The 16,572-nt window shown below is 30.9% G+C and overlaps 3 protein-coding genes across 3 annotated transcripts; 2 read left to right on the top strand and 1 right to left on the bottom strand.

Annotated features, from left to right (window-relative positions):
* The first annotated feature begins 10,189 nt into the window (after positions 1–10,189).
* Positions 10,190–11,871, top strand: J3458_014498 (uncharacterized protein). The gene has a single exon (XM_007810589.2). The coding sequence runs from the start codon at positions 10,356–10,358 to the stop codon at positions 11,565–11,567; it is 1,212 nt and encodes a 403-aa protein (XP_007808780.1). The 5' UTR covers positions 10,190–10,355; the 3' UTR covers positions 11,568–11,871.
* Positions 11,872–12,392: 521 nt separating this feature from the next.
* Positions 12,393–14,432, top strand: J3458_014497 (uncharacterized protein; the record flags this gene model as incomplete). The annotated part of the gene is made up of 1 exon (XM_007810590.2): positions 12,393–14,432. The coding sequence occupies one exon, from the start codon at positions 12,393–12,395 to the stop codon at positions 14,430–14,432; it is 2,040 nt and encodes a 679-aa protein (XP_007808781.2).
* On the bottom strand, positions 12,773–16,543 carry J3458_014496 (uncharacterized protein). The gene is made up of 2 exons (XM_007810591.2): positions 15,714–16,543; positions 12,773–15,640 (listed from the first exon to the last, which is right to left on the bottom strand). Exons 1-2 carry the CDS (start codon positions 16,482–16,484, stop codon positions 14,780–14,782), a joined length of 1,632 nt encoding a protein of 543 aa, XP_007808782.2. The 5' UTR covers positions 16,485–16,543; the 3' UTR covers positions 12,773–14,779.
* Positions 16,544–16,572: the final 29 nt, after the last annotated feature.

The raw sequence follows: 16,572 nt of genomic DNA, 5'->3' as shown, positions 1-16,572 counted from the left end.
ATAATATATTTTATTTCTTTAATAAAGTATCTTTAAAGTATTTTACTTAATTTAAGTATATATAAATGTATATATTTAAAAATAATTTAACTTAAAGTATAATAAGCTTTTTTATATAACTTTTAATAATATTCATTTATTTATTTAAGTACCCTAAAGCTATTATAACTCTTCTAGTACTTTTATATGTAATTTAAGTGGGAAAACCCTTTATATAAGAAGAAAAACCCCCTTACTTTTATTTTAGGTTATCTTTACTTTACTATAATCTATAATTATATAAAGCGTATTTTAAATTATATAGGTTAAAGGTACTTATTAGGCTAGCTATTCTAGTAGTAGTTTATTAAAGTATATATAATAAAGGTTTAAATTAAGTTTAGGTTAGCTTTAATATATTAATTAAGTAATTATTTTAGTATTTAAGTGTTTAAGGCTATTACGTAGTTTTCTTTAAGTATTATATTATATTATACTATTTTAGGCCTAATATAATACTATATTCTAGATATTCTTAGTATAATTAATATATTATAATAAACTTTACTTTATTCTTACTTTTAAAGCTACTTAACTAAGCTTAGCTAGCTATTATTAGCTATTTAAGGCCTATTATAGCCTTTATAAGAGCTTTAAATTAAGCTATTAATTTTCCTTTCTTTCTTTTTTCTTTAAACCCTTAATTTTTATACGTATAATCTCTTTTTATAGCTTTTAATATTAAGCTAGCCTTATAATAGCTTTTAATTCTCTTTATAAGCTTATTAAAGCTATACTTATATTAGCTTATTTTTTAGGCGTTTTTTAGGTAAATTTAATTAATACGCGTTATTTTTTTAGGCTTTTTCTTATCTCTAATAGCTTTTATAAGCTTTTTTTAATTTAAGGTAAGTTTTTATATAATATTAGCTTAATACTAAGCGTTTCTTTCTCTTATTTTATTTATTATTTTTAATTATATATTAGTTTATTTTACTTTATATATTTACTTAACTTTAACCTAGTTTTAATATCTTTTTATTAATATTTTATAAAAGCTTATTATTTTTAAAATAATTATACTTAATATTACTCTTAAGGTATATTTTAATTAATTAATTAACTTTAATTTAATAATAACATTAACTTAACTATAAAAGAATAGCTCTTTTAAGAGTAAAATACTTACACTTACCTAAAAGAAAAAGGCTATTAAGTAAAAGGTTATTATAAGTACTTTTATCTTACTTTAGCCTAGCGTTATATTAACGTTTATATAAGTTAACACTTAACGTTAAATTTTATACTTATTTTATATAGCTTAAGTTATTATTAACGTAAAGAAGAGTTAAGCTTATCTTTATTATATTATCTTTAATAAGATTATTTTTATACCTTAACTTTAACTTAACTTTATTAACTCTTATAAAATTTAATATTATTACTTACTTTAATTATTAGGTTTATAATTATCTTTACTTAAAGGTAAGTTAAGTTTAATTTAATCTTAGCTTATAATCTTATTATTTTTATACGTTAATTAATACTTTATAAATTTCTATTAATATTAAGACTTATTTAATTTTACTTTAGCTTTAAAATAAGCTTATTAAGCTTATTAATACTTTTAAGCTTTAAGTGTATACTCTTATTATACCTTTAACTTTAACTTTAATTTAATTTTAGTTTTTAGCTTAATTAAAGGCTAATATAATTATTCTTTAAAAACTACGTAATAAGCTTAAGGGTAAAGCTACTATTAGCTTAGCCTTAATTACCTATAATAATAATAATTAAAAGAAGTTATTAGCTATTATAAAGTGTATTATTAAGTTAATATTAGCTTTAAATATTACTTAAAAGAAGATAAATAATTTATTATAATAATTACTAGTTATTATAAAAAAGGCTATTATATTTAATAATAGTATTAGCTTATCTTTAATACGTTCTTCTTATTATTTTCTTATATTATTATTTATAGTCTTATTAAAATTAATATTTACTTAAGAATTATAGTTTAAGTATAAGTAATTTAATAAAGGTATTAAGTAATAAGTAAGGTATTATTCGCTTATCTTTAAGCTTAAATCTATTATTTAAGGGGAAGAATACTTTAAAGGAGAATAATATAGCTTAATATTATTAATTAAGTTCTTTTATTATTATACTATTAGGCTAAGTTTAATCTTAAGTTATAATTTATTATTATAATAAATTAAATTTCTTTTATTTAATTATTTTTTATATATTAAACCTTAGTATTACTTTAGCTTAAGTCTAGCTTTAACTTACCCTTAATATTATTACTAGCTTATATAGCTTATCTTTTTATAAGTAATATAATAAAGTAATAATAAAAAAGCTTACTTATATTTAATAGCTATTAAATTAAAGTTTATATTAGGCTAATATTTCTTAAAGCCTAATAGAATTCCTTATAATCCTTAAGCTAATTCTATAATTAGCTATTATTATATAATAGGTATTTAATAATAACGTGGTATATATTCTTTACGTTTATTTTATATTAATATAAGAGAGACTTTACTTTAAAAATGCGTTACTTATAAAGGAATTTATTAAGACTTATATAACTAATACGTAGCTATATTAAGGTTATTATTTTATATTTTAATAGATTTAAGTATATTCCCTTACTTTACTTAATAGGTTTAAGTTAAGATACGTTCTTTATTATCTTAACGTTTCTTTATAAATAATAATTTCTAGCCTTATAATACTAATAATAGAATTTATATTACTAATTTACTTATAATACCTCTTATATAATATTACTTTAGCCTTAAGTTTATAGCTATTATATAATTTCTTTATTAGGTTTTCTTTATAAGCTATACCTTTATTTAAGTACTCTTACTATAAATATATATTATATAAATTTAATTTAATATTCTTAAGTCTTTAAGCTATTATTTAAAGCGCCTTTTTATATAATTTAAATAAAGGTTTAGTAGTAAAATAATTACTTTTACCTTAAGCTAAGAGATTAAAATAGCTTTAAACGCTCTAATAATAGCTTAAAGGTATTTTAATTATTTACTAGTAAGTTATTACGTAATACCTTTTAGCTTATTATATATCTTTATTAGTTTATAGTATACGCTTACTTTATAGGTAATAATAGATTAAATTACTTAATTATATAAGTGTTTAACTTCTTTATAAAAGTATTTTTACGTAAACGCTATAAGAGAGATAAGAGTAAGTTATTATTAGGTTAATTTACCCTTAATTTTTATTTAATATTTATTTTAAGTAAGCTTTTAATTAAGTTATACGCTTAAAAAGCGTACTTTTATAATTATTAATAATATCTTTATATTATTAAGGTAAACGCGTATTATTATTAGCGTTTATATACGATTAAAGTATATAAGCTTACTCTTTATTAAATTAAAGTAAACTTTAACGTTTATTACTTAATTTACGCATGTATTTTAAGCGGTTTTAAGGTATTATTACGTTTAATCTAATATTTTATTAAAGGCTAAAATATTTATATTATTAATAAAATCTATAATAAAAATATTTAATACTTTTTAAAGTCGCTTATAAAGTAAGGTAATATAAAGTAAAAATAATATTAATAAAAGTAATAAACCTTATAAAATATCTATTAATATTTAATAAACCTGAAATATTTATTTATTAAAGTATAAGTAACTTATTCTTAACTTAATTATAGCTTAAATAAACGTAATTATTTAATAAAAGAGCCTTACCTTTAAAAGCGTTTAAATAAGTTTAAGGTAATTAATTATATTAAAGATATTATTAATATTTAATTAAAGAAGTAAGGTAATATTACGTTAACTTTAAGCTATTTTAATTACTTTTATTATAATTTTAAGCGTAGTTTTAATAAACTTATCTCTTTTATTTCTTATTTATAAGTTTAAGAGTATTACCTTTACCTTAATAACTCACGTAATTTATCTTATAATTATAGCTTTTATAACTTTACTTATTACGTTTAAAAGTAATATTAGCCTTTAATTACTTACCTACTTATAATTCTTTAGCTTTTTTATTAGCTTTTATAATATAATTACTTTAATAATATAAAATTAAGCTAAAAAGTAAGCGTATTTAAGCGAGCTATTAAAAAGATAAGTAATTACTTTAATAAGAGGTCCCTTATAAGCCTTTAAGAGACCTACTAGTATCTTATTATCTTTAAAAGCCTTTTAACTTACTATAAATATTAAGGCTATTTTTATTTTAATAGGGTTAATATAATCTTCTTTTAAAATATAAATAATATTAAGTTAAAAGAAAATTAGGTTTAAAATAACGTTAAGATTAGCTATAAACTTAAAGAAGAATTTCTTAATAAGAATATTAGCCTTTTTAATATACTTTATAACTAATTACTTTATAGAATTACTTAGGTTACTTTAATATAATAGTAAGAGATTAGCTTACTTTAAGAGGGTATAGCTTTAAAGTCTCGCTTATCTTTCTAGTTTTTAAAGGCCTTTTTAGCTAATAATACCTTTCTTAAAATATTTTATTATATACTTTTTCTTTCTTTAACTATAATTTAAGTTTAAGCTTTCTTTACCTTATAATAAAGTTATTAATTTAGCTTTATACGTCTTTTAACTTAAGCTCTCTTTACTTGACACGTAATTATTATTACCTTAATTATATAATTAATTTACTAGAATTTCCCTTTAAGTTTACCCTTTCTTTTCTTTAAGACTATTAATTAAGCGATTTCTTATAATTACTTAATAAGTTAATTTATATATTTATTAATCTCTTAATAGTTTTAAATTAATATTAAAGCTATCTTTTAATTAAAGTAATATTATACCTTTATAGCTATTAAATTATCTTTTATTTTCTTTTATATATACCTTAATAATAAGGTATTTAATATAAGCTTTTTCTCTTAAGGTTAATATTAATTAACTATAAAATATAATTAAATTTAATTATATTAAGCGCGCTTAAGTATATTACTTTAAGGCTTCCTATAACTTATATTAGGTTTATAATACTATTCTTATAATTATAATATTATTAAATAAATTTCTTATATAATATAATAAGTATAAGTTATTATTACTTTATTATTTATAAAAGTCTCTTTACTCTATTAAATATTCTATTATAAGTGTTTTATAATAGGTATTTTTAGTTAAAATTACTAATAAAAACGCTTTAATTTAAGAGCTTTATTATCTCTAGTTTTACTAATAGTATTTATTAGTTAAGGCTTAATAGCTTTAAATAAAGTGAAAAAATATTAATATCTTTAAGTGTTACGTAGCTTTAATTCTTTTCTTTTTAAGTCTCTTATATATTAAAGCTATACCTTTTATTAATATATATAGCGTTTCTTTTTTTATAGTATATTAAGCGATATTTACTAAGCTTTAAGCTAAGAGGCTAATTATATCTTATTATTTTTTATTTTTATATTACTATTAGGTTAATATTAAGGTTATATTATAATATTATATATATAAGTGTATTTTTTTTATTAATATTTTAATAAAGGATTTTTATTATTATTAAGTAAAGGGTTAAATAATTATAATTAACACTTTTATTAAGAGGGTATTAGCTAAAAGGTAACTAGTATACTATAATAATTTATTTAGTTAAGAGTTAATAGTATTATAATAATTATAGCTTTCTAGTAAATACTCTCTCTTCTTTATAAAAGGTTAATCTTTTACTAAGAATAAGTTACTTTTAACCCTTAATTTTAAGTGGTATTTATTATTATAATATAGCTTAATAAACCTTATTAGGCGTTTTATATATACTTCTTTAACTTTATTTTAATATTCCTTTAATATAAGATAAAGATAAAATTAAATTAAATATACTTTAAAGTAAAGAACGTACTTTTCTCTAGTATTTAATATAATAATAAAATAGCTTTTCTCTTTATCTTTATATTAAGTAATAGCGTATTAATTATACCTTAATATTACCTTATAGTATTTAATAATATAACTTATCTTATAATAATTATAATATTAACGTAAGTTAAAGGTTTTATTATAAGGTTTAATATTAAATATCTTAGCCTTATATATAAGTTTAGTTTAATATAACTTATTTACTTACTTTATCCCTTTAACTCTTAAAATTAAAACTATTTATATTATAGTATTACTTTAAGAGTAATATATTATAACGCGTATAATCTTCGCGTTATTTTCTCTATTAAAGTTAATTATAAGGTCTTTTTCTCTAGTATATTAAATAAAAAAGGCTTTTATTATAATACTAAGAATTCTTATATAAATTATTACTTTTAGCTTAAAGGTAGCTTAAGTTTAATTCGTGTTTTCCTTAAAGAAAAAAGCGTTATCTTAGAATATAATAACTATATCTCTATTAAATAACTTACGTATAGCTATTATTATGTTATTTCTTAAAGCTTAATTTATAGCCTTTATTATATTTTTAATGGTTTAATTTTAAAGTACTTTTATAATTATAATACCTTTAATAATAATTTTATAATACTAGTAATTAAAGATAATTAAGGGAAGAGGTTTTTAGGTTTACACTTTAATTAAGCTAATTATAACGCTTACTTAAGTTCTCTATTAAGTAATACTATAAAGTACTTCTTATATTATAGCTATAACTATATTATAAAGCTACGCTTTTATAATTAAGATATTATTAATAATAGCTATAGCTTTAACGTAGTATTATACTACTTCTTAAATAATATACTTCTTAAATAATTTTTATATACGCTTTAATAAAGCTATTAAAATAAGATTAATTAATTTATTATAAATAACGCGTTTTTTATTATTAAGTTTATTTTAAATCGCGTTTAACTTAAGGTTATATAATACCTATTTTATAAACTATTCTTTACTTATATTTAAGTAATAGTAGCTTTATATAAGCTCCCTTTCTTTTTTATTTATTACTATTAGTATTATATTCTTTATATTACCTTTATTATAGCCTTAATATAGTATTATAATAGGGGGTAATTAAGTGTAAGAAATTTAAATCTTAGGTTATTTTCCGTTTTAAAGGCGATTTTAAGCTAGTATTATAATGTAAGAGTAAGAGCAAAAGTTTTTTTCTTAGGCCCTTAATAGCTAAAATAAATCTAAGATAACTTTTAATAATAAGAAATTAAAATAAAAGTTATAATAATATAATATATTTTTATACTTTAATATTAATTATAAGAATACGTATATTTACGTTATATTAGGTAAAGTTAAGTATTTAATTATACTTTAAGTAAAGGTATTTCTTAAGAAAATATCTTATATTATTATAATAATAATATTAAATCTTTTAATATTCTTTTATATAAATATAATTAATTTTAAAGTAATTATTAATATTATTATTATTTAATTCTTTATCTTTAAATTAAATATAATTAAATTAAATTAATTTTTAATTATTTTAATTAAGCTTATTACTTTTTAAAGATAAGTTCTTTTAATATTACTTAAGTTATTCTTTTAAATTAATTTATCTTTTAATTTACTTAATTAACGTAATTTTTATCTTTTTAAATTACTTTATAATTTTATTCATTTAATTAAAAGAAAAACTAATAATAAAGCTAGGTTTTTTACTCTCTCTTTAATTTTTATTTACTTTTTTAATTATAAATTTATTTTAATATAAGCTTTACTTCTTATAATTATTTAAGTTACTTTTAAAAATATCTTTTATTAATTTATAAATAATCTTTAAAATATACCTTTAATTTTAAAGTAAATACTTTAATTTTAATATAATTAAGTTAAAATTTATAAGCTTAAGCTTAACTTATATATACTTATTTAACTTACTTTAAAGTATAATATACTTCTTTAAAATAACTTTACTTTATAAATACCTTTTTTTATTTATAAAGCTTATAATTAAATAATTAAGTAAAGCTTTATATAAGATATTTAATTAAAAGATAAATTTTATTTATATAAAAGGTTTAGCTTTACTTTATTAGCTTTAATAAAAATATAATTAATAAAAAGTCTTAAAAATCTCTCTTAAATACTAAATATTAAAACTTTTTAGCTTATTTATTATAATTTTTATTTAATTTTAATTAATTATATTATATTATAAGAGAAGTTTCTTTTTAACTTTATTTTAATTATTAATAATTATAAGAGTTTTAACGTATATTTTTTTAAAAGAAATAATATTATATTTTAATATTTTTATTTACTTTTTCTTTAAAATAATTAAGGTAATTATCTTTTTCTTAAATTTCTTTAAAAAGTTAAAGATATTCTTTTTATTAAAGGGTTTAACTTTAAAGGCTTTTTAAAATATAATTAAAATTTCTTATTTACTTAAAGCTTTTTTAAGAATTTTAATAAATCTCTTAAAGTTAAAGCTTATATTAATAAAGAAAATAAAGCTTTATTAACTTATAACTTCAAATAAGTTTTTATTATAAGTTATAATAAAATTAATTAATCTTAAAACGTTTAACTTTTTAATTATAAGCTCTTTTTTCTTTAAGTTAAATTCTTAAAGAAAATATTATTAATAAAAATATAAGTTCTTTTTAATAACTTTTTATTAATTAATAATAAATAAATTAATAAAATCTTTTCTTTTAAATTCTTTTTAATTATTTAATTAATTACTTTCAAGAAATATTTATATTAATTTACTTAACTTAAAAATAAGCTTTTATATCTCTTTTAAAAATAATTTTATTATAAAGATAATCTTATAAGCTAAGATAATAAATATTATAATATTATTTCTTATAATTAATTATAAGATTATAATTATTAAAAATATTATAGAAATATTATATTCTTTTAATTAATTAATTAATTCTTTCTCTTTTTAATTCTTTTTTAATTAATTTAAGTTATTTTAATAAAAGTTTTCTTTTTAATTATAAGTTTATTAATATTTAAAGAGTAAGTATATCTTTATTTTAATTAAAGACCTTTAAAATAACTTTTTTTTTTAACTTAATTATAATAATCTTTATTTTATTATAATTTCTTTTTACTTAATTAAATAATTTAAATTATTTTTATAATTTACTTATTATTTCTTTTTTAATTTTAATTTATTTTATTATAATTATAATTCTTTTATATTCTCTTAAATATAAATATTATTAAGCCTTTATATTTATTTAAATTTATTTTTATAATAATTAAAAAGTATCTTTTATAAGAGATTAAATAATTCTTTTTTAATAAAAATATTACTTAAGTAAAACTATTATTTTTATTAACTTAAACGTAATATATATATATACTTATAACTTTATATATAATATTATAATTTAATTACTTTTTAATTCTTATAACTTACTTCTTAAAAATAATAAGATCTTTAAATAAGTAATAAATTAATTTAAATAAAGTAATTAAATACTTTTAAAATACTAGTAATTTTAATTACACGTATTATAAGTTATAGCTTATTATAAGTATAAATAAGTAATTAAATAACTTAAATAATTTAATTATATAATATAAGTTTATATAAAATTAATTAAAAGACTTAATAAAATATTAATAAAAGACCTTATAAAATTAATTATAAAGGTAAAACTTATTAAATTAAAGACTTATACGTATACTTATTCTCTTATATTAATAATATAGCTATAATTAAATATACTATTTAACTTCCTTTAACTTATAAGTATAAATGCTGCTATATAATATATAAAAGTAAAATAAGTATAATTAATAAGAATATATAGCTTATATTTAACTTATTTTAATAAATAAAAAATTAATAAGTTAACTTTTAATTAATAAAAAGATTATATTAATTAAAATATTAAGAAAAAGTAAGTTATATATAATTAAACTTATAAGTATAGCTTTAATACTTAATTAATATTTAAATAAAAAAAATAAAGCTTATAATAGCTTTAATAATAAGCTTAATTAAAAGATATATTAAAATAAATTACTTATTATAAGTATAAATTATATACGTATACTTAAATAAAAGTAAGCTTTTAATTATAAGTAAATAATTATAATAATAAGCGCACTTATAAAAAGAATATATATAATCTTCTCTTTTATAGCTAAATATAAACTTATATATATATATTATCGTAATAATTAGTGCCCCTTAAAGTGTAACAGATCGCTCCTCCTCCACACCAAAACCTGCCAAGCAGACTAGGCAGCTGCCGCTAACGATTTCTGGATTAACCAGTCAATCTGTTGTCGTGAGAAAGTCTGCCTTGCTTGTCAGGTAGGGCGCCTGATGGCATCACCCCCGAAGGCATCAACGGCTTGGCTAGGGAGACAGTCCACGATAGGATCATTGGCTGCTTGTTTGGTTCAGCCTTGGGAGATGCCGTCGGATTATATACCGAGTTTCTATCTGGACACATGTCCTCTATAGCGTACCCGTCACGGAAATTCGTGCTTCATCCTGAATCCGAGGCTACCCCCTTCAGGAGCGACGCACATCGGGATCCCCATCACCCCGGGGAATGGACCGATGATACAGACCATGCGCTGTTGATATCATTGTCCTGTCTACACAAGGACTGCAAAGAGCTCAATGCACAGGATTTTGCGTCACGGCTCTCGATTTGGGTTCGATTCGGGCTACTTGCGCTGGATACGTTGCCCTTGGGCTTGGGACGGACTGTGGGCTCAATTGTGCGAACAAAGACATATCTCGATGACCCCGAAGGTACGGCAAGATTGCATTGGAAAAACACAAATCATCATGTTGCACCCAATGGAAGCCTTATGCGAACGCACCCTCTTGGCCTTCTTTGTTTGAACAAGCCACTTCTCGACACATTCGAGACAGCAGCTACGTATTCGGTTGTCACACATGTTGACCCCCGATGCATAACTTCGTGTGCTATTGGGACTGCCCTTATCCGAGGGATTCTTCGCCAGGAAGTCCGCAGAGAAGATGACATTGACACCACCATTGCCCAAGGCTTGTCGTGGTGGACTGGCTGCAGGGCTCGCCAGATGCAAGACCCAGATCGACGTGACGAACCAGACCTGGATCTCGCCGAGTTTAGAAAACATGCCAATGTTGAGAATCTTAGCATGCTGCAACTTGACGATGGATACAAAATTGGGTACGTTGACAAGACATTCGGCTCTGGTATTCATCTCCTTCGCATGGCGATGCGAAAATCTGCCGACTCGGGGTATTCGCTATCTGCCCAGTCAGCCATGTTCGAGTCTCTGATAACCGATCTCATTATGCGAGGCATTATGCGAGGCGGAGATGCGGACACGAACGCGTGCTTCGCTGGTGCTCTTCTGGGCGCATACCTGGGATACAGGGCGTCACCGCCGCATTGGCGACACGGCCTGCGCCATGGATCGTGGCTCACGCAAAAGGCAGAAGGGCTTTGCCAACTGCTAGAAGTGACAGAAGGAATCTATAAGGGTTCAGACGACAAAGAGACCCGCTCAGATGGAGGCCACGGGTTCCCGACAGAGAAGCAGATGGAGGAGAAAGCGATGTTGTTGCAGGCAGACATGGCCAGAAGACAACTAGAGAGAACAAGGATGGAAGAGCAGCAACAAAAGAAAGGCAAAGGCATTGGCTGGTTGAAATGGAAGTGAGGCAAACAGATGAGTAAAAGGTCTGGTGCTTGAGTGCTTGAGTGCATGTTCGCGTTAGGACAGAGGGTGCTTGAGATTGCGTCAACAAGCGAGTCAATCCAGCCTTGTAATGCTGGGTTGATGCGCACTGGGGGCCGTACTTGAACAGTGCCCGCTGCTTTTGCCATTTTGCGCTGCATCTCGATGATTCTTATAATACCTCAATAATAGAAGCGTATACAAAGTCCGGCTTGGCGAACATGTATCTTGATAGTCTGTCACTCACCATAGTGGGAAAGAGGGCTGGATGCTGGCAAAGTCTCACTATTTGACCCTCGGCGAGTTTCTCTCGTCCTTGCTCCGACCAACTTTCAAGTGTACCAGACATATCTCATGAGTGGCGTCAGTGTCACAAATGTCTATTGCGTTTGCAATAGTGGGTTTGGCTGAACATCCCCAATATGCAGCTTATCAGTGTGTCCGTAACGAAAATCGACACTCTAGATATGTTTCCCATCCCAAGCTTTGATACAGATATACTCACATGTGCAGTTTTAGGATCGGCTAGCTGTAGAGTGCAAGGGCGCTGACGGCGCTAGACCTATCGCGTGGTCAGTTACGGGGCATTTGTGGCCAAGAACCGAGCTGGGGAATCATGGCCTTTTCAACTGCTGGTTATGTTTCGAAAGGGCCATGAATTGATCTGGAGCTCCCAATCTGGCGCGGTCTGGAAGTCTCCCTGTGAAGGAAGTGACCGACGTACCAGTTGGCATATCGTATCGGTGGCATCGCCTTCATGTGCATGCAGTGCTGCGCTAAACTCAACTGCGGCTCCGCTCGACCATCATGACCGTATCTGCAGACCAAGACGACGCTCAGCAGAGTCTACCACGTCACAAGAGCCTACGAACACGGACAGGCTGTCTCAATTGCCGCAAGAGGAGGCGGAAATGCGATGAGCAGCGGCCATCATGCGGCGGGTGCAGAAAGAAGAAACAACACTGTTTGTGGGGGTTGAAGCTCAGCTTTCGGGATGAGAATGCGCAGCATCTCGGCAGAAACCATCCTTCCATGCGACGTTTCTCAAGACGAGGCCCAATGCAATATGAGATTCTGGACGTAACCTCTGAGGTGATGCGTGACTATAGCCTTTCGTTGCCGCCGCCTCGGAACTTTGCTCATGATGAACATGGTACGCATTTCGACGCGGGACATGCTGCTAGAGAGAACAGTCTTTCTCCTGGCTATTCCGGGGGTGCTCGACAAACAGGAATATCTGCTCTGAACGAGGTGTCAACAGTAGAGTCGTGTGTAGCGATTGGTGCGGCACCTATTGGCGTTTCGTCCACAGATCCCGAGTCACCGCTACTCATAGATGGCACTGCCTCACCGGTGAGCCGTCGACAGACGGAAATACCTGTTGCTGATTTGTCCAACTTCAGGCAACGGGGCCAGTCTGCTCGACCTACTCGCCAATCGATACATATGCGATTGGATCCAATGTCAATTACCTCCATTGCAGATTGCGACTACCTCGACCACAACCAACGCTTCACCCCCAACGGGACGTCTTTCGAGGATGGTGTATTCCATCCAGGCCCTGCGTACCATGAATTGCGCTCTGTATTGAGACAACAGTTGATTCAAGAGTCAAGACCGAACCTGTCTACGAGGCCAGCCACCCCAAGCACCGAAGTCAACGGACCCGACAACGACCTTTGTCAAGATTGTAACCACGGTAAACCGCTTAGCAGCGTGCCCGGCCATTTGGCAGTCCCATTAAAGACAACACAACCAATATTATCAAAAGAAGAAGAATGCCGCCTTTGGAGAAACTGGTTCGACAAAGTTGCGCCTTGGCTAGACATATTCGACATGGACCGGCACTTTCAGCACACTCTTCCCGCATTGGCACTGTCCAACGACCACTTGCGATGCGCCATCCTTGCCCTATCTGCACGACATCAAGAGCTGAAAAAGCCGGCGAAGCCGGACCGGAGCCTGGCACTATATCAAGAAGCTGTACGCCTTTTGCTTCCAGACCTAGCATCCCGCTCAACAGCCGCCGTGGCTTCATGCGTGATCCTCTGCGTCCTAGAGACGCTTGGCTGCTCTCCTACAGCATGGCACTGGCATCTCGACGCATGTGCCAGCCTAATGGAGGCCGTCGGGATCAACGGCTTCGTCGGAGGTGTCAACCAAGCCTTGTTCTGGTGCCTCGCAAGAACCGACGTCTGCGGCGCCCTCATCTCCCCCGTTCCGACTCTTGCCGTATCAAATCGGGCGTCCAGGTCAAGTATCGACGACGACGTACGAATCTTTCAATCCACAAACTTTACCGGATGGGCAAACTACGCCGTCCATCTCACAGCCCGAGTCCTAACCCTCCTCTCACCTTGCCCAACTACCAATCGCCCCGACCCGACATTCCGCACTCGCTGGCTACAACTTTGGAAGCATATGTGCGACTGGCAAGAGAGCCGTCCGGCGCCCTTTCTGCCGGTCATGTCAATGCTATCCACGACCACAAACACCACGTTTCCAACCGTCATCTTCTCCAGTCCTGCCGCCATGTCCGGCACCCAGCTCTACCACACCGCGTCAGTCCTTATGCTCCAACACCAACCTACCGAGGTGACGCCGCCCAAAACCCACAGTGTTCTTTGGCATGCTCGCCAAATATGCGCCATTAGCATCTCCAATGACCACCATGGGGCGTGGATGAACGCTGTCCAACCGTTGTGGGTGTCCGGTAGGTGCATCCGCCATCCGGCTGAGCGCAAGGCCCTCCTCGACGTATTAGAGCGCATCGAGGAGGAGACTGGCTGTGAGACCAAGTCGAGGCGGGAAGACCTCGGGTCATTTTGGAGAGGCCTGGAGGATTAAGCTTCTGATCCGTATTTCATTAAAACCGACAAACCTACCGACGTGTTCTAACGTTGAATCTATCGCCACATGGCCCGTTGAATCCCCCTACAAAGACTTTTTTTCGCCCCAACTCCCACACGAAGAGCAAGTCGTGGACGCCTCTTGCTCTTCCGCATCATCTAGCATTGAACACCAGCTGTCTTTCGTCTCCTTGGCCCTCGAATCCCCATTGTCCAAGTCGCAAGAAACAATTGCAATACCAATACAAACCGGCATTCGGCGTGTCAACAATGAGCGTCCCTAGTTCCGTCCTTTCCTCAATTCGGACCAAGTTATCTCGTTTGTGCTTCTACCATGCCCCCCCGTCACTCCAGGTCAGGAAACAGCCCTCTCCCCTGGATCCTCTCCCCAGCAACCGTAAACGAGGTCGTCTCACTGCCGACCTCGCAGGGATCGGCGCCAAATTCAACCATCTCAAGGCCCCTCGGACGATCCAGCAGCAACGCCTTGAGGCCCATCTGCGACTGGCAGCGGTAGCTACCGAATTGGTACTCAACCACAGCCCGGTCCTGAAACTCGAGCAAAGTCTGCACCTTGTCAATCTGAAACGTGAACCTCCCTTCGAAATACGCCGTCAGGCTGGCCTCGTTTACAAAACTCCTGTGTCCCGTGATGATCAACACGCGCGACTCGCCCCTTTCGGTGCTCTGCGAATGGCACTTGGTCCTGTTGGGCATGATTTGCGCCCTGTGCCCGCGAATGACGAGGGGGTGGTCCTCCCCGTGGGCGAGCAGCTTCCGCGCCCCGGCTGGCGTGAAGAAGACGAGCTTGGCGGCGGATTTGGGATGCTTGATTCCATCCGGGGGGCTGAGGACGGTCGCGTACACGCGGCCGACGTTGCGGATCTTGCCTAGGAGCTCGGCGACTTTGACGTCCGGGGGCAGCTGCGTGATCCAGAGGGAGCAGTTCTGGTCCGGCGGGAGGTGGTCTGCGCTGGCGTTGGCCTCGGTGTGCATGCCGCGGTAGTGAGGGGAGAACTTCAAGTCGATGACGGCCTGGCTCCCGAGTGGCATGGGCGTGACGTCTCGGCCGGTCATGTCGGGACGGCTGACGGCCAACATGGGCACGAAGCCGGTAGCTTGTGTGCCCGGGGCTACAGCATTCGTCGCGGCAAGGCTGGGCTGGGAGGTACATTGCTGTGTGGTTAGGGCTCTTCTGTTATCAACCTATCCGGAACAGTTAGCGCGTGTTGTGTTGATCTTGCTTTTTTCTACTGAAATGCATTGTTTCCCGTCTTACTGGCGTGGATTTCCCCCGAGTATTTGCATCCTGGAGGGCGTCAGGGGTGGGATACATGTTGGGCTTCTGGATTCGCCCAAACGGACCTCTTGTGTCGGTAGGTCGATAGATACCAGGGATGCTAACAGAGGCGGGAGGACGAGCAGGGGCCGAATGCCCATGAGATTCAAGAGGAAGGCATCCATCGCCAGCAATGTTGGCGTCTTTCGAATAAGTAAAGTCACTTGGACTGGTACGCTCTGCAGGACTAGTGGGGACACCAAGTCCTTTGGGCTCAATCTGGGTAGGTCTCATGTATCCGTAAGACTTGGTAGACATGGCCTCGTCGTTTGGATTATACAACTCGTGATACCCAAGAGGGGTGGCAGAGTCATGGGGCTCAGCAGAACCTACACGACCAACAGGACGAGGAAACCCAGCATGGGCGTAAGCATGAGCAGGGCTTCCACGGTTGGAGGGTGCGTAGCTGCCGCTGAGAATAGAAGCATTGGCACCATCGTGGTCACGTCCGCCAGCTAGAACACCATTTTTGTTTGCGGCAACTCTAGCGGTCCCAACAGTGACTGCAGATAGAACATCCTCGGTCTTGCGCCCGACTGTAGTCGATTGCTGAATCAGATTCGAAACCAGAGTATTGCAAATCTCCGCCGGGGCCTGGACTTTCCGGAGCTGGAGTTGATGGGACAAGTCTTCCATCCTCGCGTCAGAGGAAGCTGGTGTAAAGGGCTGTGAAGCCACGAAAGCATGAGTCAAGTCATGGCTCAAGGGCATCACAGAATAAGAAGCAAGATTGTGTGGCTCAATTATAGGCGTCGGAGGCCAAATGCCACCCCCAGAAACTCTTCGAGCGCCATCGTGA

This window comes from Metarhizium acridum, assembly GCF_019434415.1.
Source record: "Metarhizium acridum strain ARSEF 324 chromosome Unknown scaffold_320, whole genome shotgun sequence".
Lineage (NCBI taxonomy): Eukaryota > Fungi > Ascomycota > Sordariomycetes > Hypocreales > Clavicipitaceae > Metarhizium > Metarhizium acridum.
The sequence above is the reverse complement of the archived record's forward strand: the minus strand, read 5'-3'. Positions and strand labels throughout refer to the sequence as shown.

Bases quoted from the DNA above. Each gene is read 5' to 3' on its own strand.
- J3458_014498 (XM_007810589.2), top strand. From the start codon at position 10,356: ATGTCCTCTATAGCGTACCCGTCACGGAAATTCGTGCTTCATCCTGAA.
- J3458_014496 (XM_007810591.2), bottom strand. From the start codon at position 16,484: ATGCCCTTGAGCCATGACTTGACTCATGCTTTCGTGGCTTCACAGCCC. The intron at 15,641-15,713 runs GTAAGACGGGAA...TGTTCCGGATAG, and splicing joins CTCGGGGGAAATCCACGCCA to GTTGATAACAGAAGAGCCCT.